This window comes from Lampetra fluviatilis, chromosome 11, assembly GCF_964198595.1.
Source record: "Lampetra fluviatilis chromosome 11, kcLamFluv1.1, whole genome shotgun sequence".
Lineage (NCBI taxonomy): Eukaryota > Metazoa > Chordata > Hyperoartia > Petromyzontiformes > Petromyzontidae > Lampetra > Lampetra fluviatilis.
Window position 1 is genome coordinate 14,050,309 of NC_136285.1, and position 23,474 is coordinate 14,073,782.

The 23,474-nt window shown below is 51.6% G+C and overlaps 1 protein-coding gene across 8 annotated transcripts in view; it reads right to left on the reverse strand.

The window, feature by feature from the left end:
- Positions 1 to 23,474, reverse strand: part of LOC144934851 (plasma membrane calcium-transporting ATPase 3-like) — a 93,883-nt gene that overhangs the window by 9,205 nt on the left and 61,204 nt on the right. For 7 of the 8 annotated variants that reach the window (XM_078861072.1, XM_078861069.1, XM_078861070.1 and 4 more), the window contains 12 exons: positions 21,189 to 21,311; positions 20,655 to 20,774; positions 19,755 to 19,996; positions 18,205 to 18,439; positions 17,360 to 17,539; positions 14,557 to 14,644; positions 13,840 to 13,946; positions 10,605 to 10,796; positions 9,681 to 9,894; positions 7,111 to 7,322; positions 6,020 to 6,127; positions 5,105 to 5,293 (listed from right to left, as the gene is read on the reverse strand). In XM_078861072.1, the coding sequence (XP_078717198.1) occupies positions 5,105 to 5,293; positions 6,020 to 6,127; positions 7,111 to 7,322; positions 9,681 to 9,894; positions 10,605 to 10,796; positions 13,840 to 13,946; positions 14,557 to 14,644; positions 17,360 to 17,539; positions 18,205 to 18,439; positions 19,755 to 19,996; positions 20,655 to 20,774; positions 21,189 to 21,311 (2,010 nt within the window). Of the gene's footprint in view, positions 1 to 3,016; positions 3,153 to 5,104; positions 5,294 to 6,019; positions 6,128 to 7,110; positions 7,323 to 9,680; positions 9,895 to 10,604; positions 10,797 to 13,839; positions 13,947 to 14,556; positions 14,645 to 17,359; positions 17,540 to 18,204; positions 18,440 to 19,754; positions 19,997 to 20,654; positions 20,775 to 21,188; positions 21,312 to 23,474 lie in introns of all 8 variants that reach the window. The other variant, XM_078861074.1, reaches the window with a different exon arrangement.

Genomic DNA, 23,474 nt, shown 5'->3' on the forward strand with positions numbered 1-23,474 from the left:
AATGACATTATTGTTTTTTGTAAATACTAATTTAATCAAATAAATGTAAAATAAAGTTTGCCCGATCTTAGAAATTTTATTACATATTCCATGGAGCAGTATATCATTTCGATTTAAAACTTTCGTGACTGCAGGGATTCATCTTCTTGGTTCTTTCGGTAAAGTCACGTAGAAGGGAAATAATAAAATAATAAAAATGAAACATAAAAAAAATACAATTCTCACGACGTTTTGGCCACAACGCAAGCAGCCGTCCTCAGGTGAGACGCTGTCTTTCCGACAGCCCTGTTCTTCACCTGAGGACGGCTGCTTGCATTGTGGCCGAAACGTCGTGAGAATTGTATTTTATTATGTTTTATTTTTATTATTTTATTATTTCCCTTCTACGTGACTTTACCGAAATAACCAAGAAGACAGTATATCATTGTCGCATTTGTTTCGACTTTGGAAACGCTGGCCAGTTTTTCTGCTGGATATCTGTGAAAAAGAGCTTGATAGCTCATAAGATTCCTCCAGTATAAATATTCTGATTATGACTTCAGTGTGATTTGACAGCAGTTGGTGGCCTGATAAACAAATTCAACTATGTGGCCAAACACACTGCTTGTTTAGAACTGATTACCCATAACTTGCCAAGGCAGCAAACTCACGTGGCATGTTTTTTAATCGGCACATTTTTCGTGACTTTGGTAGTACGGTCCTTTTTGATGGTTAGTGACAGATGGTTTTACAAACAGATGATCAATTGAGTTGCAATGATTATTTAAGGGCATGTCTTTTACTCAACAGCTATTATTTGTGTAACTATTCATATGCCAATTAAAAAAATGGTCATCAGGAAACGGTTTTAAAGTGTTATTCTCATAAGGCCTCAAATTGTAGACAAGAGCAGTCTCCAACTCTTATCCACTCTATCTGGCCTCTCTATTTATATGCCATTAAGAAGGGTCATTGACTGAAATGTTGCCTATTTAATATATATATCGGTTTAAGGGTGCACAGTATTATTTACGAATGTGCCGAGTTTATTGCAATGTCAGGGGAGTCTGGGTCGCTAGACAAGTTAGGCAACATAGAATTTGCTGCCGTTCAGAAGTGGTACAAATTTACCCCAATGGTGATTCAAATTTGATTCAAGAAGCAATTATTTTATTTTTAAACAATGCAGTGAATGCAGCGGCCGCTCGTGGCTGCAGGAGTCATGTTAAGACCAATTGCACGTGACGTACCAATAAAAAAACGACAGTTTTTCCATGTGTGACTCTAACTTTATATCATCTGCTTAATAATCAATATTAATCGATGACACGTATCATTACACCTCTATGGTAATTACTAATGAAAAAATTGCCTACCAGGCACGAAGAGTTCCACAACCAACATACAGGGGGTGTTCATAAAGGTATCATCTATTATTAGAGATTTATAATTCCTTTCGTTTGAACTTAGGTTGACGAAACTAAACACAAGCACAATTGGTACTGTGGAGATGTTATCGTATGAGTTCCATCCTTAAAACGCTCTCAATATCGGCCGCGCCGTGGATGACAGGCATCATAATGGGATTTCAACATCTCGACTGTGAGTGTTTAGAATGCTTCCGTTGTGCGCTGTGGAATAGATATATCCTATGCTGCCACCATTTCAACCACGCAAGGTCAAATCCGCTGTCTGGTTCTCACATTCTTTAGTAACTCGACGATACCTTTACAGACGGCCACACGTTCTACGGCGTGGATTGCCATCGCCGCGGACAAAGGCGCGTCACGTTACCGCGATTAAAATCACTCCGGCTTTTTATAGATTCTGTGAATGCGCCGTCACACCACGCAAAACCAAATGCATGAACAAGAGCACTTTACGGGCCGCGGTAGGGGAGGGGGGGTTAGAGTCATTTAGTTTGGAACAAACCACTGCATTGGTGAAACAGGGGGGTGGGAAGGGAGGGAGGGAAGAGAAATGAAGAAAGAAAATGGGGGGAGGGGATTGAGAAACATGCGGGAGAGGGAAAGCAAGAGGGTTAGGAAGACAGAGGACTGACATGGAGCAAGACGCAATAACATCCCATATATCCAGCAATTCCCTTGTCTCTGGGAAATGACCTCATAAAAGAATGAATGGCATCTTCACTCTGTGTTTTTCCATGAGAATTGCCCGACTGGCGGTTGGCGTCGTTGCAAACCCAAAGCCGGAGGCTGCATTCTTCCAGGGGCCATTAAGCTTCAGATCATGAATCAATTGGCGCGTAACCGACGGATGTGGGGCCCGTCAATAAGGAGGGCTCAGCAAGGGGTCAAGATGTCTTGTAGAACCTGCCCTGTGTGTACATTGAATGGATTGCTTTTGCGAGAATGTGCAATTTTTATAAATAGTTAGTGCTGGGTTAGGGGATGTTTGGCTTCATTTGCGAAAATTATATTTTCCGGGAAATATAAGGGAGACACAACACAGAAACGGCAGTGTTTGCAATACCGTTGTGAGTGTCGTGTCCAGAGTAGAGCCAGGGAGAGGATCGGATGCCCAAACCACAGGGCCTTGTCTTTCTCCATCAGCAATTGCACCGTCAGTTAATGCCACAAAACTGACAATTTCTGAAGTTCGATTACGTCTCCCCTTGAAAATATTCCACCAGGGGCTGACGTGGTGGAGAGCCTGACGCAGGTCGTGACTTCATATCCCAATTGGAAGTCAACTCAGTCCATCATGTCTCCAGGGAAGATAAAATAAGCACTGCCGACAGCAGTTTCCCAAAGCTGAGATAACACTCCCATTATAGGAATGTTTCAATTTCCACCACTGTCTTAGGACCGCCTTTGTACATGAGCAGAGGTGAGTCACTTTGATTTAGACTTCTAACGCTATAAAGAAAAATCAGACCATCTTTCACCGCTGCTCTATACCCCCTCCTCCTCCCCCATTGAATGAACGTCTGGACATGACACCGTGACACCGCGCGGAGCGAGAGAGAGAGGGGGTGCCGAGAGGTCGAGAAAGAAGGAAGAGTTCGAGGACTCACGGCCGTGCGCGAGGACAGCGTGAGAGCGGGGGTTAGTGTGGCCTGCCCCGCGAGGGTGAGAACAGGCTATGGTGGCCTGGCGTCTCAGGGAGCCCTGATAGAGGGAGCCGCCCTGGAAGGCGCTCATCACCCCCATCTGCAAACACACGCAGCAGCCGCTCAGACGAGGCAGTGGTTGGCCACAAGTGGCCCGAGAGGAGAGGGGGGGTCAAAAGGTCGGGTGGGTTCACACACACACACACGAGGCAATTTCATTAAGAAACGGGAAGGATAGTAAAGCGATAGGGGGAAGGAGGAACGCTCAACTAAAACAACCGCAGAGCACGCATTGGTTACGGACGGTAAATACTTGGACAGCAAATACTCGGACGGTAAATACTAGGCACCATAGCACGTTTTCGAAACGGCTGTAAACCTTGTTATTAAATCACAGTTTCTGATAAAAAGGCTCAAAGGCCTAAAATGCCAAGCGGGTCAGCAACGGACAAACAGCGCTGCTGAAGTCGTAATCGCTAATCAGAGTGAGCGTTTCTTTAATTTAGCAAGGTAATTATACGAGCTTGGGGAAAATAGAGACGATGGGAGGGTTGCTACGACGCTCGGACGCTCGGCTTGGTTTTTTTTACAACCTTTACTTATGCGCGGTGCAGCACGACCGGTAAACGGCGTGCTCCCTCTTCACAACATTACGACATTCATAATTGTTGGCTGCGGAGGAAATGTGCCCGGCAATTGAGGGGAGCGGAAAACGGGCGTGTGAGAGTCGAGTTGGAAAGCGCGAAACAAACGGCTCCGGGAACACGCAGCCAAAAATTTAGCAACCGAAATTTTGGCTTAGCGATGATCGTCTCTGGGCCGTCACTCGGGCCCAGGAGGGCCGAACGAGATAGGAGCTTTGTGTCCTCTGTGCTCCCAGTCGCTCACGAGTTGCGACAAGTGGTGGTCATGTTTACGACAATGCTACTCTAATTTTGCAAGATGTTATGGACTACCGGAATTGTATAAAATTACATTTTGAAATAAAAATTTGCTTTCATTAGCCCACACATGTGGACTATGTATGTATGATGAACTTCTTTTGCACCATACGTAGTCAACTGTGCTAATCCGAGGTGCAGGGGAAGGACAACAAACAAACGTTACTGACAGCTCGATTGGTTTGAGCAAGCATCGGCCAGAACTTTGGATTGCATATTTCTTCTCGAATAGCCCTTATTCGATTATTGAATACAAACACGCACGTACGTATAAACGAATTAATTGGCTGAAAACACCTTGATATATAGAGGACATCAGAGCTTGGACAATTGCTGCCTTCCAACTCGGCTGTGGTTCCCCAGCGATTGTGAGATGCAATTTGCAAGAACGACGACGCTGCTATGTATACAACATAACGTTATTATTCGTAATTATCATCACGCAGATCAGAAGACACGAGCAATTTATCGAGTATAAGAAATAATACGCAGCCAAAGCAACGTTTTAAATGCATTCATCCTCGAAAAAACCCATTAACGTGCGAAGGATGGCTATTGATGGCGCTGCTTGACCATTAGGCCTTCTGAATGGCTCACAAGCTCTTCGCTCGTGCCATTAATTTTTGCCGGTCCCCTCAGGTCAACCATACGTCCCGTCTCACCGAGACAACTCGGGCCGAGCGTTGCCACCTCCGAGGTACAAAAAGCCGGGGTGCATCGTGGGAAGACGAATACCGCAATAACGCCGCAGTAAGATAGAACCGCACGTCAGGCGGTTCATTATCACGCAACTGACCAAAAACTGCGACTTTTAACGTCCCGGGAAGACTTACAGGTTTGCCAGGACGGCAGCTTGCCTCAACGAGAGAACGGTTCCTGGGAAAACGCATTGGGATCCTAGGATGGAATGCGCATTATAAATTTGAATTATTATTGAATCATTATAAAACCAGGACAGGTGGCAACCCTAGCACTGATCCGTTCCAGCCACGCCATCGCAAAGGCCCGACGTCTATTCCGCCGGCGGACGGCGGAAACGCGAGCACCGGGGAGGGGGCGGGCGGTTACGTCGGCGACGCCGTATCGGCGAGGCCGCGAGCGACGCACGCACCTGTGTCTTGATGCGGTTCGTGCTGCGGAACCACAGGATCTGGCCACGCCTCAGCTCCTGCTCGGCCTGGTCCATCTCCTCCTGCTCCTGCTCACGCGTCGGCCCGGCCCAGCCCGTCTCGTCCGGCTCGTCGCCCGTGGCCGCCCGCTTCAGCGACGGCAGCCGGCAGCTCGGGATGGTCGCGATGACCTGCGGGCGTTCGTACGTTTGTTACGTACGGCGCGGAAGTTGTACCCGGCGAGTGCCATCTTACCCGTTGGGGCGCCGCGGGTGGCGAGATGTTAACTACCTCGCCTGGTATGCCGGAGATCGTAGGTGCGATCCCGGCCCTGATGCCCGTATATTTGGAGTTTGCGTGTCTCTCTCTCTCTCTCCCCGTGGTCGCGTCGGTGTTTCTTCAGGTCCTCCGTTTTTTCTCTCCACAATTAGAATGAACGTGCGTTTCGAGTATTTGGCTGCTATACATTTCCAAATGTTAAGCCACTTCGTTGACCTATCATTTGTGGCTAAGTTGCTTTTTAAAAAGAGCTATATAGCTCAGTGGGCCTTTTCTTGGTAAAACAAAAAAATAGTATACATTTTCTTTAGTTTCAGCTGTCATATCTATTCCACGCCGTTATGCTCTTGTCAATGTGCCGTGTTAAACAAATATCGTGATGTCATACCGTATTCTGATGTTGTACCGGCCCTGTGTCATCGTTTCATCATAGCTGTCCGTCTATATGCATGTTGAACTTCTTTTGCACCATACACAGCCAACCGTGCTAACCGTGCTCATCACGTGATGTCACGGCTGTCGGCGATGTTGCGCCTGTGATGTGACGTTAACCCTGTCGTGCGCCATCACAGGCGCCGTGTGCCGCGGGAGAGAACCCGTTCCGCCATAGCTGCTTTGACGGCGCACGGCCGTTATACCTGTCCCCACAGCAGCTCTCCGACTCCCAGGAAGATGCACCACAGCCACTGCTCCAGGCTGAGGCTGGCGCAGCTGAAGGGCTTCCCTCCGAACTGGATGATGAAGACCTTCGCCCGTTGAGGCCACACGGCACACACACATTGCAGGCGAGGATTAAGAGGTGGTCACGCAGGGACACGGCCAGGCAGAAGACGCACAATCAGCAGAGAGGCTGCATACACTCTGCTGCCCCCCCCCCCTTGGCTGGAGCTCTCTCTGGGCACACAATAAAGTTAAACTTTCACTCTTTTCATCCACCGAATCTACCTGCTCTCAACAGTACCTACTTTCGAGACAATAAGATTTTGTGGTTTATCAAGATTTTTTAAACATTGCCCCCAACAGATGTGCACAAATGTTTACACTCCGCCAAACAATGTTTAACGATTTATTTGCATTTACCCGAGATAGTTTGTTGCAATAGAAACCGAAAAGCTCAATGGGCTCCCACCTGGTTACAAAGGGAAACGCCTATTATGGCAATGTTCTAGCGGTGGAAATAATAATATTAACCAGGGCTTAATATACCACTTGATATTTTCCAGGTTGCTAGAGGACTGAGTAGGTGGCACGTGACCAGTAGTCACCTATATCGCGAGCGGTATACTGGATGTACGTATGTATGTTGAACTTCTTTCGCACCGTACGTAGCCAACCGGGAAAGGACAACAAACTTAAAACCAAAAAGCGGTTCTGAAGAAATGAGTTTTCAATCTAGATTTAAAAGTGCATAGCTCCAGAGGCTTCCTAATATCAGAAGGAAGTGGGTTCCCGACGGCCGCAGACGTGCATCTGAATGCGCGCGATGTAGTGTGCCGGTGCGTGTACCGGATGCGGTGCGCGGTAATATTGTCGAAGTTGCTGGTGAACAACTGGAGTAGGTATCACGTGACTCATACTCACAGGCAAAGCAAGAGGTGTGCTGCATGACGCGGGGTGCCGGGTGTGAACATTACCACTGTCCGGGAACAGGCTCTGGTAATAACAATAACCTGGAGCAAAGTCCCACAGCAACCTCGCACAGAGCCCGCTCACCCCGCCCGCCGCTCACCTGCACGACGAAGGTGCCCACGATGATGATGCAGAAGATGGGGTTGCGGAAGATGCCGTCGAAGACGTTGCGCTCCCCGTGGATCTTGCGCGCGTTGATCTCGTTGAAGAGCTGCATCATGACGAAGGTGTTGAACACCACGGTGTAGTGCTCCGAGGGCGGCGCGTGCAGCGGAGCGTGCCGCCCACTGTCCACGTCCAGCACCATCTCGCCTGCGCGCGTGCAAGCGCCGTCGTCACCGCCGTCGTTACCATCGCCAATGTCACCACCGTTGTCATCATCGCGACAACCGTCATCGCCACCGTTACCATCATCGCAACTGACGTCATCGCCACCGTTACCATCATCGCGACAACCGACACCGCCACCGTCACCGCCGTCGCCAACATCGGCACCGTTAGCACCATTGTCATCACCACCATCATCACCACCACAATCTGTTTCCATCTGTGTGGCCCCCCTCGTGTGCTCGGATTTTCTCCGGGTGCTCCGGTTTCCTCCTACACGTATAGCAATTATAAACACTCATCGCTAATTGGGTGAATTTTTTTTTAATTTGAAAAAAAAAAAACGAATGTAGCAGGAGCAGCACCCTCCTGAGAAAGAGCCCTGTGACCCGAGGTGTGGCGCTCCTGGAAAAATACAGGGTCCTTAAAAAACATGTTAACACTTACATGGCACTATAGTTTTTAATGTAAAAAGAACGGATAATACACTGTAACATGATAACAAATGTAATGTTAATCGCTTCAAAAACTCAAAGAGTCTCCACTTGTTCGCCATCATTGTCAACGCGTGCCTGGAATCTTCTCCAGGTGGTCTCCAGTGCCTGGGGGCAGCACATTTCTCGTGGTATTGTTGCAAATTCTCAGACGTGTTAACATTTTTTTGAAGCGCCCTGTATAATGAGAGTAAAAAAAATCAATGAATTCCACGGTCGTAGTTTCAGAGGCCACGCTGCTGGCAGAAGTAAAAGACTTCACGGCCGTCGAGCGCTTACAAATAGCAGCTGCCACGCGAATCGTGAATGGTGGCGGCACTAAAATGTCCTCCGGCATCCGTCTCGAAGCAGCAGTAGCAGTGGCGAGATGTTAACGACCTCGCCTGGTCTACAGGAGGTCGTGTGTGCGATCCCGACCCTGACGCCTGCTGTACATTTGGAGTTTGCATGTTCGTTGAGCTTCTGAAAAAGAGCTATATAGCTCAGTGGGCCTTACCTGGTGAAATAAATTATAAATAAAAGAGAGAGTGAGGATGCGTGAGTGCATGAATCATAAGCACTGTCATGGGGATGGAGGGGGGGGGGGGCTAAGGCCCCCTCCCACAACTTGGCAGTTAAATTTATCCCTCTCACTGAAAATACACAGGGGACAATTTGCCCTGAGACTAATGGTCGTGAATGGACGTGTTCATGCTGAAATAAAAGCGATGGATAACGATCATTTACAGTCTTTTGTCAATCTGCTGTTCACTGAAGGCTGCGATGCCTCGGTCGGTGTGGCGGGCTGTTTGCGCCTTCTTCACCACGCCTTGGTGGAGCTGGTTTAGATGTTTGCTCTGACGGGTGATGTGTGGGGGGGAGGGAGCAGTTTGTCTGCGATGATTGATCGCCGCCGCTTGAGCTTTCTCTCAAGCACGAGCAAGACGAGCGATACGGACGGACACGCGGCCCCGCCTAAGAGATCCGCTCTCTCCGCCGATCCCCCCCACAATCCCTCACGCTTTCTGCCTCCCCCCCCCCCCCAGAAAAGAAGTCGTTCATCCCCCCCCCCACCACCACATTTTACAAGTGTCAACGCAGACGCTACCAACAGACGTGAAAATTAGCTCCGGTGTTAATTTAGTCAGCATCAAAGCCATTTTAGTCAAATCTTACTTTTAGTCAAATCTTACTTTTAGTCTGTGGATTTCACATCTTCGTTAATTTAAATGCAGGGTGCTTCAAAAACATGTTAACACTTCTGAGAATTTGCAGCAATACCACCTGGAGAAGATTCCAGGCATGTGTTGACAATGATGGCGAACAAGTGGAGACTCTTTGACTTTTTGAAGCCGTTAACATACATTTGTTATCATGTTACAGTGTATTATACATTATTATTCCATGAAAAACGATCGTCCCAAAAAGTGTTAACATTTTTTGTATGCACCCTGTAATGCTGACGAAATGAGCACTGCCTCCAGTGTTAATTTAGCCAGCATTTAATGACTAAATCAAATTCCATAGAGTGAGGTTCCGCTGGTTGCCGACAATCAGACTTAAGACTCAAAATTCTCATATGCTGACCGACTGAACGGAGCGCGGAACTAAATTTCGCGTCAAGATTCTAACGGTCGACAGAATCAGCGGTGTACAAGCTGGGAAGTCTGCGAAACAAAATAATAAAAACATTTTTTAACAGGAATGAATTTCGCAAATGGACAAAGGTTCGTGTTTGTCTTGCGTGGAGAGCACCAGCAAGGTGGGTTCCACTCCATCAGCCGAGCCCAGGAGACGACCCGCGCGTGTTTTTAAAATTAAACTCTGCCGACCGGGTTACCGACGTTCCCACGCCCGGACGAGGAATCACCGGCGAAGAGCAGCGTGAAGATGACGGTGAGCTGGTAGACGGCGTGGCCCAGGATGTTCTTGGTCATGGTGCGCGACACGAGCGCCTTGTTGCGCCCGTACGGCCGGCGCAGCAGCAGCGCCTCGGTGGGCGGCTCCGTGGCGAGCGCCAGCGACGCCAGCGTGTCCATGATGAGGTTCACCCACAGCATCTGCACGGCCTTGAGCGGCGAATCCTACGCACGGGCCCAACGGCAGCGTCACTCGCTGGCCCGCCGCGCGGACGCGGCCACAAGCCGCTCGTGATCCGAGTGTCGGCCCCAGGGTGAGGCCGCTCGTGGGGGAAGTTGTTCTCTCAAGCGCTTGCCACGCAACCGCTGCAGGCATCCTCAACCCACGAAGATGCCCGCGGTAATTGTGGGTGGCGAAAAAAGGGCTTGCCCATGTCTCTCTCCGTGTCGCCATGCCCGTCTCTGGGTCCTCTTCTCCGACACACTGTTGTGGGCATCTGCAATTTTTGAAGACGCCTACAGTGCTGTGTGTCGTTAGCTCGGGAGAAGAAATGCTCAACACGCGGCTTAGCCCAGACGACCACAATCTACATGGGGCACTGTGCGTACGGAGCTGGGGGTGCGGGAGAGGGGATCTAGAGACGGATGTGAAGAGCGACGTGGGAGAGGCACCGAGAGACGTGGAGCCGGACAGAGAGGGACAGTCAGAAAGATGCACGGAGAGAAACGTCGGAATACACGGCGAGTGAAGTGTCCATTGAAAGTCGAAGTGACACGAATACAAATACGGACACAAAGAGTGAGACGCAGAGACAGGCGTGCGCTGAGAGATACGTGGATGCATACAGACACGCAAAGAGACACGGGAGAGAGACAGAGGGACACACGGAGACAAACTCGGGAGGGAGAGAGAGGGACTCTCGCTGCTGCGGTACCTGCGTGATGCAGGCCCCCGTGAAGGCGACGATGACGGCCACCACGTTGACCGTGAGCTGGAACTGCAGGAACTTGGAGATGCTGTCGTAGACGTTGCGCCCCCACATCACCGCCTTCACGATGGAGCTGAAGTTGTCGTCCGTCAGGATGATGTCCGACGCCTCCTTGGCGACGTCGGTGCCCGCGATGCCCTGATGAGCACAGACGGGGGAGCGTCACCCCCCCCCCCCAGTATGTTTCTGCGCTCGGTGTTCGCTATCACACGCAGGCTATCACACGCAGGCTATCACAATGGTGCTATGCTTGACAGATTTCGTGTAGTGTGTCAGTAGCGGACGATGCAGCGATGTGGCATTTACCCACTTAAGTAAGTGTGTATGCACGTTCAACTTCTTTTGCACCGTACGTAGCCAACCGTGCTAATCGGAGGTGTGGGGGAAAGACAACAAGCTGAATTCTAAAAGCAGTTCGAAAGAGTTTTCAATCTATATTGAGAAGTGCATCGCTCCAGTGGCTTCCTAATATTGGACGGAGGAGCGTTCCAGACGGCCGCAGAGTAATTGGCAGGTGAAGTTAAACGTTGCAGATCTGGCAAATGTGAAACCGCGTGTGGCCATCTCTCTTTATTTTCAAATGATGTCACAGGATCCGTAGCGTCCTCTGGGAAGCATCGCACCCTGCACGCGCGTGTGTTCGGGTGACACCCCCGTAGTGAATACAACCCCGCTGGGGGTGAAACAGGCAGAAGCGAGATGTTAACTCCCTCGCCTGATATACAAGAGGTCGTGGGTTCGATCCCGACCCTGACGCCTGTATATTTGGAGTTTGCGTGTCTCTCTCCCCGTGGTCGCGTGGATTTTTGTCCGGATCCTCCGATTTCCCACCCCACGTTTAGAATCAACATCACGCGTTTAGAGTCCCGTCAGGTCTCAGAGTCCGCGGACCCGCTCATACGCAACCGATCCCGATTTGCACTTTGTGCGACTCGGTACTTTCGCTGCACGCACAGGGCGGGAAGCGAGGAGTCAAATCTCCCCCCTCGCCATCATGAGCACGTGGGTTAATCATATAGTGTTAATAATCATATCGTGCTCATAATATATAGTGTAAATAATATATCGTGTTAATAATATAGTGTTCATAATATAGTGTCAATAATATATCGTGTTCTATCTGACCTGGATGCTACCGATGTTTAGTGAATCATTTACTGTACAATGCTGTACTTTCTTAAACATGCATGTACATTTAGATACATTTTATAAACACTCTTACATTGTATATCTACACTCGTAGAGATGAACCCTCCCAGCTCACGCGGCTGTACACAGAACCTAACCCCCGCGTACTCTGAGGCTTTGCTGTGTTTGGCTGCTATGAATGTCCACGTGACGAGCCACATTGCTGGGCTGTCATTTGTGGCCAGGTCGCTTCTGAAAAAGAGCCGCGCAGTTTAGCGGGGCCTTCCCCATTAACAAAACAATCACGAAAATCTCACCCGACATGCCTCATAGGGCAGCCTATGAGTCGGCGGGCAGCGTGGGGCAGGGTATGGGGTGGGCAGGGCAGCACTTGGCCATAGCAGGGCAGGGTGAGGGCAGTGATAAAATAATATTTATACCCCAGTCCAAGAGAACATGAATAACCAGGTCTGCATAAAACAATGTCTGGAGCAACTGGTAACAGGACAGCTGGCAGAACGAAGGGCAAACTGAGTCAGCTGTGTGTGTATATACAGTGTATATATACAGTGTATATACACACGTACAACTGGTTTATTTTGAGTCCCGTATGTGCTGCTTCTGTAGCTCCCGATGCCTTGTCTACAAATGTTTTCGTACACGTGTAGAATTTCTGAACAGTTTTCGGGCCCTCGCCAATCTACGCCGCGACGGCTACGGGGGTTGTTTGACCGTACTTCACCGCACCCCGCACGCCATTGTGGGTTTGCAAAGGAGGGAGCGGGGGGGGGGGCAACCCAGGACCGGTCCAGACATCACTCACCCTCCTGCCCACCCCCCTACGTTCGCTGGAGCGGGGAATCGAACCAAGGTCGTTGGGGTCACGATGCGGTGCATGAACTGCCGTGCCACAGATCCTCCCGTGCCACAGATCCTCCCGTGCCACAGATCCTCCCGTGCCACAGATCCTCCCGTGTGAGCGTGTGGGTAGCGTCGCGGTCAGCGTCGCGGTCAGCGCGATGAACCCGATGACCCGGGTTCGATTCTCCGCTCACGGCCAACACCGGTGACGATTATCTGAACCGGTCCTGGGCCTCCTCTAGGTCGACTCAGCCTCAAATTCGCTGTAACGTTATTTAAAAACAGGAGGGTCTCTCTACAAATCTGTCTGTCGCCTGATGATGTCGGCTGTAATTACTGGCGAAACGTCGTACTCGAATTGTAAATGTTGTGGCTTGGCTCTCCAACACACCGGTTAGTGCTGTACTAGTGACGAATTGGCACGTTCTGTTTACGTGACAACCCTTACTAGTTGGCTGTGTCGGGTGGTGGCGGGTTTAACGACACATTTATATTCACGCGATCTAACCCCAAAAATATTGGTCGCGAAACCGGACGTTGTTGAAGCAAAGAAATCCTCGCCGCGTTCACGGGACTTGTTCGGGAAGGACCTGCTCCATTGGGATGCGTGGCCAATTCCATTTTCAGGAGCGTCTTCCACGTGGGTGTTTAGCATGGAAGAGTAGGCCAAGTATCCTCTGGAGGGGGCTGTCTCTTTCACTTGTCAGCAGTGACCCGAGAGAGTAATTTCAGGGCTCTACCGTTACCCGTACATGTGGGAGGAGGTCGGAGGGTTTAATCCTCAATTGTCCACGAAGGCACAGGTCCAGCAACCCACTTTTTGTTTTTCCATCTCATGGCCACCTCGCAGCCCAGCGGTGCTCGGAAATAACCACCGTATAATCCGTGACGGCTTCATTAGAACACTCTCTACAATCCACTTTTGATAGTTTGTGCATCCTCTCCCCATAGGTGGCTGCAGTATGAACTTAAGAGATGATTATTTTCATCCACTTAATCCGCCTACTCTCAACCAAAGCCGACTTTCTGCTTAATGAGATGTTGGCGGCTTACGGGCGGTGTCCAAGATAGATTATGTGCGAAGCCCTCTAACCTGCCAGCCTGCGAGATGGCCAGGATATGACAGCACAACAAGCGGGTGTCATGAACCCATCCCTGCCAAAGACTCTGAAACCCTTCGCTCATAGCCCACCATGGCGAATCCAACGTCGGCCTTCTTGAGGGCCGGCCCGTCGTTCGTCCCATCCCCCGTCACGGCCACCACTTGCCGCTGCACCCCGAAGTTGCTGTCGATGATCCCTGCGGGGAGCCGGGGGGCGGCAGGGAAAGGATTGACGGGGGGGGGGGGGCGATACGAGGGTTGGGCGTTGAGAGACGAGCGGGCGCATCGTGGCACGGCACACTGACTGGGGGTGGGGGGGGGTAGCTGAGAGTGGCGAGAGGCGCGAGAAATGCTCGCCGAGTTGATAATTGGATGCTTGGAACGCTACCACCGTAGGCAGCGAGAGAGTGGAGGAATAAGGAATACCTCGCGTGTGCCATACACTGACTCAACGTGCGCGTGTGTGCGGGGTGTGCGCTGTGTGATGCTATGTGCGGTGTGGGGTCTGCTATGCGGTGTGGGGTGCTGTGTGTGGTGTGCAGTGTGCGGTGTGGGGTGCGTGGTGCGGTGTGTGATGTGGGGTGCGGTGTAGGGTGCTGTGTGTGATGTGTGGTGTGCAGTGTGTGATGTGGTGTCTGGTGTGTGGTGTGCGGTGTGTGATGTGGGGTATGGTGTGTGGTGTGCGGTGTGTGATGTGGGGTATGGTGTGTGGTGTGCGGTGTGGCATGTGGGGTATGGTGTGTGGTGTGCGGTGTGGCATGTGGGGTCTGGTGTGCGGTGTGGGGCGTGCGGGGTGCGGTGCTGTACCCTTGACGAGCGTGTGTTTGTCTGTGGGCGAGGAGCGCGCCAGCACGCGCAGGTTGGGCCACACGCGGTCCAGACGCTCCTGCTCGATCTGGGGAGTGAGTGAACGGGCGGCACGGAGGACAAGGTTCAACCACTGCCGTACGCCACTTTGGCTTTTTGGCATCTCACAGCCAGGGGTGGGGAATTCTTAACACGGTGGAGGCTTTTCGTGACCACAAATTACGATTCATAAATCTATTTTTGAATTAGATCGCTGTGTAGGTAAAGTCGTCACTTGCATCAAACGTGCCAATGTATCACTGCTCCAGAAATCTGATTTCTGGCAACTTCCTGATGACGCTGCCCGTAACGACCAGCGGAATGTCGTATGAAATTCTAAAAGTCGTGAATTTCTCTCCAACAACAACAACGACGACGACATACCGGTGGTGCGCTGCTAAAGCAGGAATCCAGTGGCACGCTGTGTTCACGTGACGACGTTTTTAATCGGCTGTTTTGGGTGGAGGAGTTGTGGGGTAACGACAGCCCATTGGTTGGCTACAGCCTCTGACGTCAATCCAAACGGCCCGCGACCACGAGGACTGCCACCTGTCCAGGTGATCCGTGGGTCATCCTGTTCTTGAGGTGGCTATCCTGGGTTCGATCCCGACCTGACGCCTGCATATTTGGAGTTTGCGTGTCTCTCTCTCCGTGCTCACGTGGATTTTGCTCCGGATCCTCCGGTTTTTCCTTCCACATTGAGAAACACGCTTTGAGAGTATTTGGCTGCTATAAATGTCCACGCAATAAGCTACCTCATTGGGCTATCATTTGTGGCCAGGTTGCTTCTGAAAAACAGCTAACCGGGTAAAATAAAAAAAATAGTTTCTAGTTTAAATATTTTCCTAGCTTACAAGTCCCGTTCTATTTTATCAGTTGTGTAATAACACACCGATTAAGACAACGCATTTACTTGCGGTGCTCCCCCCCTTCCGGTATTGTGAGATATTCTTATAACGACCCTACGTCCCGATTGTTTGTACCTCATGTGGAAACCCGAGCGGCCCACCCACTTGTTTAGGGCCCTCGAATCACGTTCATCCATCACTGCACTAATCGACCTGCCAGCAACGCCACGTTTACAATTCGAGCACGTTCAGTCACGAGTGTCACTGCAGTGTCCTCTTGCAGTGACGCACGTGATCGAGGTGTGCGCGTCCACGTGTGGCTGCCCGACAAAGACAATTTTGAGTGCTAATTGGCCCTTAACAAGGCAAAGGCTCCTCGCCCTTGTCGTTAACCAAGAGTCAACCCAAATGGCAAACAGACCCGAGCCCTTCATATCTCCCTCTGCCTATGACTGGCTGCCTCTCTTCATACAAACAACTAAAACAACACCCACTGCTTCTGTGCAGCGCATTGAGATGCGGTGGCATGAAGACGCTGTTTCAATCCGCAATGCGCTGCACTGCATTTCTTGAATCTTCCTTCAAGAGCCTCCTCCGAAGCCTTATTTCAGTTAATCATCCGAGAATCCGTGGATCAAGGTGGAGAGGCAGCACTGCAGGGAGATGATCTTTACCACTTGGAAATGCCTCATTTACTGCTTGCAAGGCTGCCAGTTCGCGCATGCACACGCTCAAGCACACGCTCATTACGAGAGAAACAAGCAGCCTTATCCGCAGACCATCAATCAACTCAGTGGGCCGCACGCACGCACGCACGCACACACGCACACGCGCACGCACACTCGCGCGCCCACGCAAGCCACGCGCACGCCGACATGCGACCACACAAGTGCGGGCGCTCGTCAACGACGAGGTCTCCGCTTCGCTGTTTGGGCTGCTGGGGTGAGCGCTGTTAATCCGGCGCCTTTCATAGAGCGGCACATTCTAGTTCATTATCCAGCAGAGGCATGCTGAGTGGCAGGGCTCGTTTGCAGAAGGGTCCTGCTGCTGCTGCTGCTGCCACATTGGATTTTTATTCTAAGATGCTTTCAGGCCAATTAATGGTGATTGTTTATTACCCAAGTGCACATGCTTAGGGCTCCCAAAAGTTATCTGTGCCATTGTGCGTGCCTCTGTTTGTCTCCGTCCGTGTCTCCGTGTCTCTCCCTCTCTGTCCGTTCAGCACCATGTCTGCGTCCGTGTCCGTCTCTCTCTCCGTCTCTGTTTCTGTGCGTTTGTGTCTCTCTCCGCATCGCTCCCCGTCCATTGTTAGGGGCCTCTCTTCCCCTAAAACTGCGCAGGTCTCCACCTAGCAGGATCCCAGACGGCTTCATCCATGCAGCACGGTGGTGAGGTGCTATTGTCATGGTCCCTGGTGCGAGGAATGAACGGGGATTCTCCTGTTTAAAGCCCCCCCCTCCCCTCCTTTTAGAGGATTTGTGCCTGAGGCCCTTAAGCCAATTACAGTGTGTCATTGTAGTTGACCTATGCCCTATGCTACTCTATAGGTTAACATGTCAGTCTGTGCGTCTCTATGGAAGTCTATCAATCTCCATGTAGGTCTATGGGTTTCTAAGAAGATCTGTGTTGCTCTATGTGAATCTAGGGGTCTGTATATTAGTCTGTGGGGTCTCTATATAAATCTAGGGTCTCTATGTTAGTGGGACTGTGGTGCAGCACACAAACCGCTGCGTCACCACTGACTACAGGTGCACGCGTGCACGCTTAGACTCTCACGGAACATATTCTCTGGGGTGGCGGAGGCGGCAGCGTGGGGGGCGGGGTGGGGTGCGGGGAGCTGCAACATTTTTTCCAGAGCTCAGCAGAGGACAGCTCCGGCTGCGGTGGAGCCTGGCGCGTGCGACGCTCGCACGCACCTCGCCGTGCTCGTTGCGGATTCGCCGGTTGAACTCCTTCCCCTCCATGCACAGGAAGTCTCCGCCCACGGGCAGGATGCCGCAGGCCGTGGCGATGGCGCGTGCCGTGTTGATGTTGTCGCCCGTCACCATGCGCACCGTGATGCCCGCTCGCTGGCACCTACGGATCGCCTCCGGGACCTGCGGGGACGGGGGAGAAGGGATTTTGAAGTCGAGACAAAGCGCACGTTCTATTAATCCCCTCCACTGCCTCCCGGTATCAGTCTTAGATAAACTACAATAGAGCCCTCGCCATTGTCAAGATCCTCCACGCACTCTCCTGCCTCTCCACTCTCATCTCACTCCCTTCCACGCACTCTCCTGCCTCTCCTCTCTCATCTCACTCTACTCCCCTCCACGCACTCTCCTACCTCTCCCCTCTCATCTCACTCTACTCCCCTCCACGCACTCTCCTACCTCTCCCCTCTCATCTCACTCTACTCCCCTCCACGCACTCTCCTACCTCTCCCCTCTCATCTCACTCTACTCCCCTCCACGCACTCTCCTACCTCTCCCCTCTCATCTCTAACCCGTGGACTGCTGGACCGCGTACATTTTAGTAGAGGGCGACTCTACGAAGCAAGGGTCACTCACGCCAATGCCAGCAACCGTTCTCTGGAAGAACCCAACTTGTGTCTCCCGATTCACCCAAACACCCTTCGCAACGTAAGACCTGTGAACATGAGCGACGTATGTATGTACGTTGAACTTTTTCCGCACCGTACGTAGCCAACCGCGCTAATCGGAGACGTGGACATGAGGCGGCCCCTCCTCGTCCCCCCGACCCCCCCAGAGGGGGCCCTCACCTCGGGCCGCACGGGGTCCTGGATGCCGCAGATGGCGACGCACGTGAGGTCGGCGACCACGTCGCCCTCGCTCTCCCAGTCGGGCGCACCGCCCGGCGGGAAGTCGCGGTACGCCAGGCAGATGGTGCGCAGGCCGTCGTTGGCCATCGGCTCGATGACGCTGCCGTTCACGTCTTCCCGGTCGCGCGCCCCGAACGGGGCCACGGTGCCGTCGCCTCCCAGCATGCGCTTGCACCTGCGTTGGGGGTTGTTGTGTTTTTTCGCTCCGTTAAAGTTTAGGCTTCTCGTGACCGGCGAAACATAGTGGCGGTTGTGGCGGTGGAGGCGGTGGTGGCAGTGGTGGCGGCATTGGAGGTGGTGGCGGTGGAGGCGGTGGTGGCATTGGCGGCGGGGGTAGCGCCGCCCCGGGGGAGGGGGGGGGGGGTGATGGTATTCTCGAGAGTCGCTCTATTCCTTCATTCCATCGTTCCTTCGTTTGTTTGTTGGGTGGTAATTGCTCGTTACGTGGGCAGAGCTGCGGGCATTTTGTTTATGCGCGAGACCATTTGGCACGCGCTTTGAAGACGTAATGACCCGCGAAAGCTCGTTAAGAAAAATATTAAACGATTACAACGGTGAACCATCTGCCAGGGAGGGGAATGCAATTTGTGCTTATAAACTTGATATTTATTTATAGTGATTTGTTTACCTTTTCTCTATTTTACGCTCCCATTGTTTATCGTACTCTTTGTTGTTGTCACTTGCTGACCCGGGCCCCACTGGACATCTGTGAAAAAGAGCTTCACAGCTCATCGGATTCCTCCAGTCTAAATGATAATTCTGATTCTGATGGGAGGGAGGGAGGGAGAATAACGATGTAACCTCAGAGTCTGTGTTCCAGAGGAGGGTTGGTGGACCACGAGATGGCGGTACAGTGAGTGGGTTTGTGAATCTGTCCGTGCGGAGCACTGAGTGTCATCCCCTCGTATGCACGATGTATGGGAAGAAATGGTTATACATTTTGTTATTATCCATTATGATGATCATAAAGTATGGTGGCATCATACACATTGGCCCTGATGACCATTTGATTTTGACCTCTACTGTATAATACTGTAGATCCATAGCAATCTGTACAGTCGACCCGAATGCAGTGGATAACAAAACCGGCCACACACGTACACAAGAACGCGCGTATATCATCGCAGAAGTGTTTAGTTATTCAAATATGTAAATGGCGAGATTTGGATTGCAAATTTTCATTATTGTTGCCTTTAGGCACATGCGAATAGCGCTCCCAATGTTTAAAGATACAAGTCCTCTCCATATGGTGGGACTCCCAGTGGCAATTGACTGCAAGGTACTGTACCGATGAGTCCTAATGAGGGCCTGCTAAGGCCGCGTTCTCTCAACGCTTCGAGTCGGCGCTAACTAAACGACAACAATGGCCACGCACTCAGTTCTTTCAAACCGGTGGTCTGGGCAAGGCTGGGGAGCTTCAGCACGCGCACTGCCGCAGGCCCCCCGGCGCGCTGACGACTCGCCGCGTGGTGTCGAGCAAATGCACCCACTTCTTGAGCAGGATCTCCGACGCGCCCTTGCTGTAGAGGCGGTATCCTCCCTCGGGCGTGCGGATGACGGTGCTCATGGACTTGCGCGTCGAGTTGAAGGTGTAGACCTTGAACAGCGCCTCCTCGGGTACCTCGTCGCGCACCGGCGCGTACTCCTGGCCCAGCTCCAGCACGAGCCCCAGCAGGGCGCACTCCGTCTTGTTGCCCACTTGCCGGGGCAGGCCGCCCTCCTTCTCCGGCGGCTGTGTGGCAGTGGCGGCAGCGGTGGCGGTGGCGGGGAGTTCGTTTCACGGTTCGTTTACATCGAGCATCGGCTCAGCACTGGGGTTAAGCGGACGCTGTCTCCTAGGTGAGGTACAGTCTGCAGTTGTTTCACAGTTAGGAGGGGTGGGGAGGCCGATGTTGCTACGTGGCTCTACCCAATTAGGTAATTCGCGAGTGATTGACAAGTACAAATTTGGAACGTGACGCCGGCACAAATCCCCTCCTCTGCGTCGAATGACGTCACTTTATCTGCAAAGCAGGCGTTGCATCATACGGTTTGGTTAATTTCACTCTCAGTATTAACCAGGGCGGCCGACCGGCTCGAACCGCAAACCTGTTTAACAAAAGGCCAACGCACTACTGCTCGGGCCTCACACGAACCTGACCCCATTAACCCCCCCCCCTCCAAACCGCCCCCTTCGTCAACCACTGACCAGCGCAGTGAAGTATGATGAAACAACCCGCATGGTCAACATCAATTCGCAAACTGTGCAAATTCCTGCTGTCGTTATTATTAGGAAAAAGATTTACGTCTCAAATTATCAGTAAATCTAACAACGGGCCTCACTCGAGCCTGAACACCCCCCCACCATCACCCATGTCCTCCCTTCCTCCAAGTGGCACGGGGTCACCCACCAGGATCTTGGTGGTGTAGGCCGAGTTGACGGAGATGCCGGTGACCAGGAGGTCCATGACAGGCTCGGGGATGACGTCGGGCCCCGGCACGCGGCGATGGTGCACGCCGCCCACGTACGCCTGCGCCACGGCCACGCGGTTCGGTGGTTGCGGTCAGTGGTTGGCGGTTGGTAGTCAGCGGTTGGTGATTGTGGTTGTGGTGAATTGTGGTTGGTAGCTAGTGGGTGGTGCTCGTGGTCTATTGGGTGGCGATTCACGGTTGGTGGTTTGTGGTAAGCACCGTAGATGTGTCTGTATGTTAAACTTCTTTCCCACCATACATAGTCAACCGCGCTAATCGGAGGTGCGGGGGAAGGGCAACAAACTAACACAAGAAAAGCAGTTTTAAAGAAATTCGTTTTCAACCACTAGTACTAACATCATGCTCGTGGTTGTAGTTCGTGGTTTTGGTCGGTGGATGGAGATTAGTCATTAGCGGTTGGCGGGCAGCGGTTGTCGTTGGAGGTTTGTGGTCGTTCGTGGCGAGCGGCTCACCTGCACCACCGTCATGCGGTTGGTGGTGAGGGTGCCCGTCTTGTCGGAGCAAATGGCCGTGGCGTTGCCCATCGTCTCGCAAGCATCCAGGTGCCGCACCAGATTGTTGTCCTTCATCATTTTCTGCGCATGCCGATTTCGGGGTAGGGAAACGTAAAGTCAGCGCGGAGGTCAGAGACTCGGCTCGGAGGTCAGAGACGCTGAATGGGCAGCGAGCAGATCGATGGTCTGAGCTCGGTCACCAATGACTGCGCAAGAGAAACCTCCGTCGCGGTAAACGTGCTCGCGTATTCCACCCAGCGCTGAGGCTGGCACATCGGTTTGACTGACGAACGCAACGAGCGCTCTGTGCGGGGCGAATAAAAACGTGCTGTGCCCCTCGTGTGGATAACGAGGCCTGGCGAGGTGACTTCACAAGCCGTGAATGCGGTGTCGTGTGCTGGGACACAGGGTGGTGCAACAACGTAAGCCGCAGAGTTCCCAATGCAAATTCCTTCATTGCGTGATAATGCCGACAGCGCAACTGGGAGATAACAGCGAACGCAAAACAATGAAACAAAGAAAACAATGCCCCTGATATTAACATCAAGAGGGATTATGGCATTGAGTACTCGCTGTTACATCTCGTGACAGATGGAGATGTAAAATCTTCATCCTATTAATCACAACAGGAAATAGCACAGTTCGCTAATCGATGTTGACTATGCAGTTTGGTTGATCATACTTCACCACGCTGGTCAGTGCGGGGCGGCTCGGACGTCACTCGCCAGTTACGTGAGCCGCGGCCAGAGTTTGAACAGCAATGGAGAGCCCTTCATCCAGCAGTGGATAGGCAAAGGGATGTCCATCTTAAACATCGATCAATGTAATAAAGACGATCTCGCAAGGGCGGCTCAAGAACACGATAAGCGGGTGCCGAGAACCGTCAGCAGATGCGAACGAGGCGGCGCGAGATGTTTGTGTGAATCCATCTGCCTTCACCAGGGCCGTCTGCGAGACAGCGAGGGTGGGGGGAGTGGGGGGGCCACTTCCCTCACAAATTTCACAGCGACCTCAGCGGTCGAGCGAACCGAGCAGAAGCCAATGGCAGTCAAACCGAACGCGCGAGGCAATAATAACGGTAACGCGGCCGGCTCGGCACGCTCGCGCGCCCGCCCACTCGTGCGTTCGTTCCGCGGCCGACAGCTCCTCTCTGCCCTGACGAGCCAGGGAGGCGATCATTTAAAACCCAACCTTTCTTTCCGTCGCTGTTGGGCAGTATATTTCAGCTCGGTTGTTCGTGGAACGTTGAGCTGAGATGAACGTGTTCTGACAATGTCATATTTTCAGACAAAAACTTTTATCGAAGTTTTACAGTACTTTAAAATGTGTTTTTTTTTCTGATGTACTGTGTGTATATATGTATGTATGTACTATATGTGAGCAGGGTTAGGGTTCCATATATAAATGCGTCTTCCCTCCGCAGCTTGCACCGGCTGCTGGTCCACTTCCGCATGCAATTCAAGGTCGCTTTCCTATCCCACAAAGCACTGCATCGCTTGGCCCCATATCTACCTGCACAACCACATCTCCCTCCAATCCTCAGACACATTCAGTACACTCCGTTCCATGGGAACGGCAATACTTAAGGACCACAACAACAACAACTGCCATTCACCACTAAGTAGCGGTGATGTCACCACGGCGCTTGTATCAGGCTATGCGCACGTTAAGGCCACGTGAAGTGTTGAACTCCCGCTGGCAAGCGGTCACGGGACAGACCCCGGGTGCCGTGGGTTGACTGAGCTGACTGCAGAGTGGCTAACACACAGCACAGTCTCGTATTTACATGCATTGGGGCTATGTAAAAATTGAGTCTATTACTGAATTCGAAAAAAAAAAATCTTGTTGTTTTAGTTGCTGATCCCTGGCCACGGGAGTCCAGTTTACCATGGAAGTCAAGTTCACCATGGGAATCCAGTTAACCATGGGAGTCAAGTTTACCATGGGAGTCCAGTTTACCATGGGAATCCAGTTTACCATGGGAGTCAAGTTTACCACGGGTTATAATGTGCACTGGTGCCTACTTTAATGAGGGTGATATTGGTATGTAAAATCAAGATTGGTTGATGTAACAAACAGTAAAAGAAGGCCAAATAGTTTAAAGTGTTAGACCAATATGCACTCTTCGTGTTCATCCTGGGTAAACAAATACCGCACTGGTATTATTACTGGTTTAAATAATTGATACGAAATAAAGGATACGTGAGAGATTATGGCAATGCATTTATGAATGGCCTCTGACTG